At 46.0% G+C, this 5,067-nt stretch overlaps 1 protein-coding gene across 1 annotated transcript; it reads right to left on the bottom strand.

Moving 5' to 3' along the window:
- Positions 1-3,535: 3,535 nt before the first annotated feature.
- Positions 3,536-4,807, bottom strand: LOC148547369 (serine/threonine-protein phosphatase 7 long form homolog). Its single transcript, XM_088495412.1, has 5 exons — positions 4,799-4,807; positions 4,448-4,701; positions 4,286-4,393; positions 3,976-4,063; positions 3,536-3,883 (listed from the first exon to the last, which is right to left on the bottom strand). Exons 1-5 carry the CDS (start codon positions 4,805-4,807, stop codon positions 3,536-3,538), a joined length of 807 nt encoding a protein of 268 aa, XP_088351538.1.
- Between the last annotated feature and the right edge of the window lie 260 nt (positions 4,808-5,067).

The following is a 5,067-nucleotide window of genomic DNA, read 5'->3' as shown; positions in this document are numbered from 1 at the left end:
ATCTATTAATTATTAATTAATTATTAATATATAATAAGCAACTAGTGCTTGATTCATTGCTTGACAAGTGTTCAATTTATTTACTCGACAAGTGGTGGGTTCATTTGCATGACAAGTGGCAAAATAAAAAATAGAAAAAGAGTTCAGGTTTTGAATTTTGAAAGCAAGGAAAAATTGATTTTCAGCGCAATCTTTGTATTTTTGGATCAGAATTTGAACATTTGAAATGAGAGTTATACTGAACAAATTTAAATTCAGATTTTAAAAATAAGATCATTACTTGATTTCTTTTATCTCTCTCTCTCTTCTTTCTATTCTCTCTCTCTCTCTCTCTCTCTCTCTGTGATTGAGCAGATGTGGAGTATACACAAAATAATTTGTGGTTCAAAATACCTAGACAAATCACCAATGAAGAAGTAGAAGAATCTCACTGGTATTGGAACCAGTAACCGGCCAAGAAGATAAAGAATGGCGGTTGTCGGTGTTGCAGTTAGGAGAGTGCCTAGCGAAAAAAAAAATAGAAAATGGTGGCAGAGGCTCCGAACCTGCTTCCATCGAGCAGTAGAGATGAAGGACAATATGCGAAAGGTGATAATAGTTGTTGATGCAGTGTCGAAGAGAAAGAACAGGGGCAGAGGTGAGTTGTGAGTTGTGTTGCTGCAGTCAGTGAAGAAGTAGCTAGCGGCAAGTTGACGATACCGGTGAAAAGAACGCAAAGATCTGAGAACCTGCCATTGACGGTGTTGCAGAGGTAATTTGCTTCTTAAAAGTTAGAATAATCATCTTTGCAGAGGTAATAAATTTTTATTCACAAAAAACTTTTTAAAATTAAAATAATTATTAATATTAATGAATATTCACTAATAAATTTTTATAATGAATCAATATTTGAACCTGGGCTACGCCCGGGTTTTACACTAGTATATCTCATCCGGGGCAGGCTGTGCAGGTGGCCTGGACTGGACGGGTGCCCCAAACGGCCCGGCAATTGAATGTGACAGAGCAGTGCAGGTGGAAGGAGGAGTGGTGCACGAAATTGTGATCTCCAGGCTCGAACAAATCCTGGTAATGGCTCCAAAGCTTGGTGCTCTGATCTTAATTCATAATTGTCACAACTTCGATACAACTAACCAGCAAGTGCACTGGGTCGTCCAAGTAATACCTTACGTGAGTAAGGGTCGAATCCCACGGAGATTGTTGGTATGAAGCAAGCTATGGTCACCTTGTAAATCTCAGTCAGGCAGGTATAAAGTGATAATGGTGTTTTCGAATATTATATAATGAAATAGGGATAGAGATACTTATGTAAATCACTGGTAGAAATTTCAGATAAGCGAATGGAGATGCTTTTCGTTCCTTTGAACCTCTACTTTCCTGCTATCTTCATCCAATCAGTCTTACTCCTTTCCATGGCTGGCTTTATGTGATACATCACCATTGTCAATGGCTACTTTCGGTCATCTCACGGGAAAATGATCCAATGCCCTGTCACGGCACGGCTAATCGTCTGGAGGCATCACCCTTGTCAATGGCTTCATCTTATCCTCTCAGTGAATAATATGCTCACGCACCCTGTCACGGCACGGCTATTCATCTGTCGGTTCTCGATCATGCTGGAATAGGATTTACTATCCTTTTGCGTCTGTCACTAACGCCCTGCAATCGCGAGTTAGGAGCTCGTCACAGTCATTCAATCATTGAATCCTACTCGGAATACCACAGACAAGGTTTAGACTTTCCGGATTCTCTTGAATGCCGCCATCATTCTAGCTTACGCCACGAAGATTCTGGTTAGGAGATCTAAGAGATACTCATTCTAGCTTAATTCATGTAGAACAGAAGTGTTTGTCAGGCACGCGTTCATAAGGGAGAAGGATGATGAGCGTCACACATAATCATCACCTTCATCACGTTCTTGGGTGCGAATGGATATCTTAGAAGCGAAATAAGATGAATTGAATAGAAAACAGTAGTACTTTCATTAATCTTTGAGGAACAGCAGAGCTCCACACCTTAATCTATGGAGTGCAGAAACTCTACCGTTAAGAATACATAAGTGAAGGTCCAGGCATGGCCGAGATGGCCAGCCCCCTAAGACGTGATCAATAGTCTCCTAAGATGAACAATGGATTAAAACTGAGACCAAAGATGCCTAATACAATAGTAAAAGGTCCTATTTATAATAAACTAGCTGCTAGGGTTTACATGAGTAAGTAATTGATGCATAAATCCACCTCCTGGGCCCACTTGGTGTGTGTTTGGGCTGAGCCTGAGTGTCGCACGTGTAGAGGTCATTTGTGGAGTTGAACGCCAGCTTTTGTGCCAGTTTGGGCGTTCAACTCTGGTTTTGGCTCCTTTTCTGGCGCTGGACGCCAGGTTTGGGTAGAAGGCTGGCGTTGAACGCCAGTTTACATCATCAATTCTTGGCCAAAGTATGGACTATTATACATTTCTGGAAAGCCCTGGATGTCTACTTTCCAACTCAATTGAAAGCGCGCCATTTCGAGTTCTGTAGCTCCAGAAAATCCACTTTGAGTGCAGGGATGTCAGAATCCAACAGCATCAGCAGTCCTTCTTCAATCTCTGAATCTGATTTCTGCTCAAGTCCCTCAATTTCAGCCAGAAAATACCTGAAATCACAGAAAAACACACAAACTCATAGTAAAGTCCAAAAATGTGAATTTAACATAAAAACTAATGAAAACATCCCTAAAAGTAACTAGATCCTACTAAAAACATACTAAAAACAATGCCAAAAAGCGTATAAATTATCCGCTCATCAAGGAGTACCACCCAATGCAAAATGGTCAGCAGCAGGCATCGTAGGAGGCTCGTTCAGATCGACATCTAAAGGTGCCTGTGTGCCAGAGCTCTGACCACGCCTATGGGCCGCATCATCCTCCTGCATGATAGCAGTAATCTCGTCTAGAAAGTGTGACCTGCCGAAGTCGGCATCAAACCCATCACCTGCCATGAAGTTTGAAAACATTGTCCCCGGCTAACCCATGGCGTACTCTCCTGAAGTGTCTGGTCATCGGCTGGGACACCAACGAAGTAATCTGCAAGCGGCCCCGAACCAAGTCCACCGTCACCATGGTCAGCCCCGTCACCCATACCTGACCCGTACCACTCGCCTCTATGTCCGCCAACATGGGGACTAACACCACCAACTGCAAAATGCCCAGCAGCAACCCCCCCCCACGGGCCCGTGCTGATCGTCGTCATCGTCGTCACCATGATCACCGTGCTCGTCCGCCGCAGCACGCCCTCTCCGTCTCCCTCCATGCCCTCATCATCTTCCTTCATGTCGACCGTCCCCGTCAGCCTGGTCCAGCGACCTCCTCTCACGCTGGCTCCGTCGTGTCCCCACACGAGCTCTCCTCTCGACCCGACGCCTATCCGGCACATCGTCAACACGATCCATGTGAGGAACTCGCCCAGCACCCCTCTGTGACGCCTCCACAGGAATAGGAATGGCTTTCGGATCCCCCAAATACATCTCTGGTGACAAGAACCTCTTTTCATGCTGACTCCATCACTCCAGGAAGTCATGTGAGGGTTTAGGGTCTGCAACAACATCGAACCAGAGAACGTGGTCTGCACGGCTCTCCCAATGAAGATGCCAGAATTGCAAAGCGGACGGGAACCAACGATCACCGTCTCTCCCGTCCTTCGACATCAGAAAGTTAATGTTCAGGGCGGGCTGCGGACGGGGCTGGACTCCGCCGAACTGCGGTAGAACCCTATCTATCTGATGCCACTCTATAACGGCAAAGTATATCAGTGACGTCACAGACCACCACATCGCCGTATGCCAAGGCTTCAACGCCTCCGAATGCACAACCTGCAGTACCTCGGGATAGCTATACGGCATCCAGATAAACTGCACAAAGATTCCAACATTGTCAGGCCAAGTCATGCTCCAAATTCATAAAGTTTAGTTAATTAAATAAACTTAGCCGGTAGTATACTCACATCCCTGGCCTGTACCATGTCTATCCTCAGTCTCCACATCTGCACTCTAGGTCCCTTCTCGCTACCCGAAGGGTTGTAACCTGACCACCTGCATCTCACATGGGTGTTATGGCTAATTAAAAGTGTAACAGATGTGTAATACATTACAAGCGTACATGGAATTAACTATTTTAACTTGAAATAGAAAAGTCTGAGTAGGGTACCTCGAGGCCAACGGCCAACTGCACGTATCATACCCGGCAGACCTAAACCTAGGAAAGCGCCAAAAGATCCAGGACTGAAGTAGCTGAAGTGGGCCCGCTAACTTCACCACATGTCTGTTCGCCACTCGGCACATGCACCGGTACAACCATGCCAGTGCTGCAGACCCCAGCTGTAAGTACCCATCTCCTCAAGCCTAGCTATGTAGGGAAGCCATCTGATGTGAATGCGGTTGCCGGACTTGTCGGCAAACAGCTGAGTGCCCAACAACATCATGATATAGGCACGAGCAAAGCGCCACACAGTCTCCTTATCGGCTCCCTCGGGGCACTCTCCAAAAGTCTCTTGGAACCAGGTGCAGTTTACTGCGAACTTCTGAACCTGGCTTGGAGGAGGAATCACTCCAAGCAACTCCTGGAACCACACCCAAGCTGGACGGCCACCCTGGATGTATATCTGGAAATCTGTAAGGCAACCGCTGACATAACGCCCATCCACTGGCAACCCCAACTGGTACGCCACGTCCTGAAGTGTGATCGTTCACTCTTCGAACGGCATATGGAAGGTGTGCGTCTCCGGACGCCACCGCTCGACGAAGGCACTGACAAGGGGCTCATCTAACCGGAACCATCTATCGTTCAGCCTCGCAAGATGGTATAATCTGGCCATCTGCAAGTACGGAACATACCGCTCATCGAGCCGCATGCCCTGTTGCCGCCGCATGCTGGAGATGCATCACTGTGGCTGCGCATTACATGGACAGCATTATTAGAACCACTTAAAAAACCAGCAACAAAAATAACTAACACTAGAAATCACTTATGGAAACCACTAACAGAATCTACATGCAAAACCAATATAACAAACCACTAGCAAAACCACATGCTTAAA

This window comes from Arachis ipaensis, chromosome B8 (assembly GCF_059453495.1).
Source record: "Arachis ipaensis isolate K30076 ecotype BB chromosome B8, ASM5945349v1, whole genome shotgun sequence".
Classification (NCBI taxonomy): domain Eukaryota; kingdom Viridiplantae; phylum Streptophyta; class Magnoliopsida; order Fabales; family Fabaceae; genus Arachis; species Arachis ipaensis.
Note: the sequence above shows the minus strand (reverse complement) of the source record. Positions and strands in the feature narration are given on the sequence as shown.

Coding starts and splice junctions, on each gene's coding strand:
- LOC148547369 (XM_088495412.1), bottom strand. Junction 4,394..4,447: donor GCTCGTGCCTATATCATGAT/GTTGTTGGGCAC, acceptor CATTCACATCAG/ATGGCTTCCCTACATAGCTA. Junction 4,064..4,285: donor GAGTGGCGAACAGACATGTG/GTGAAGTTAGCG, acceptor TGTGAGATGCAG/GTGGTCAGGTTACAACCCTT.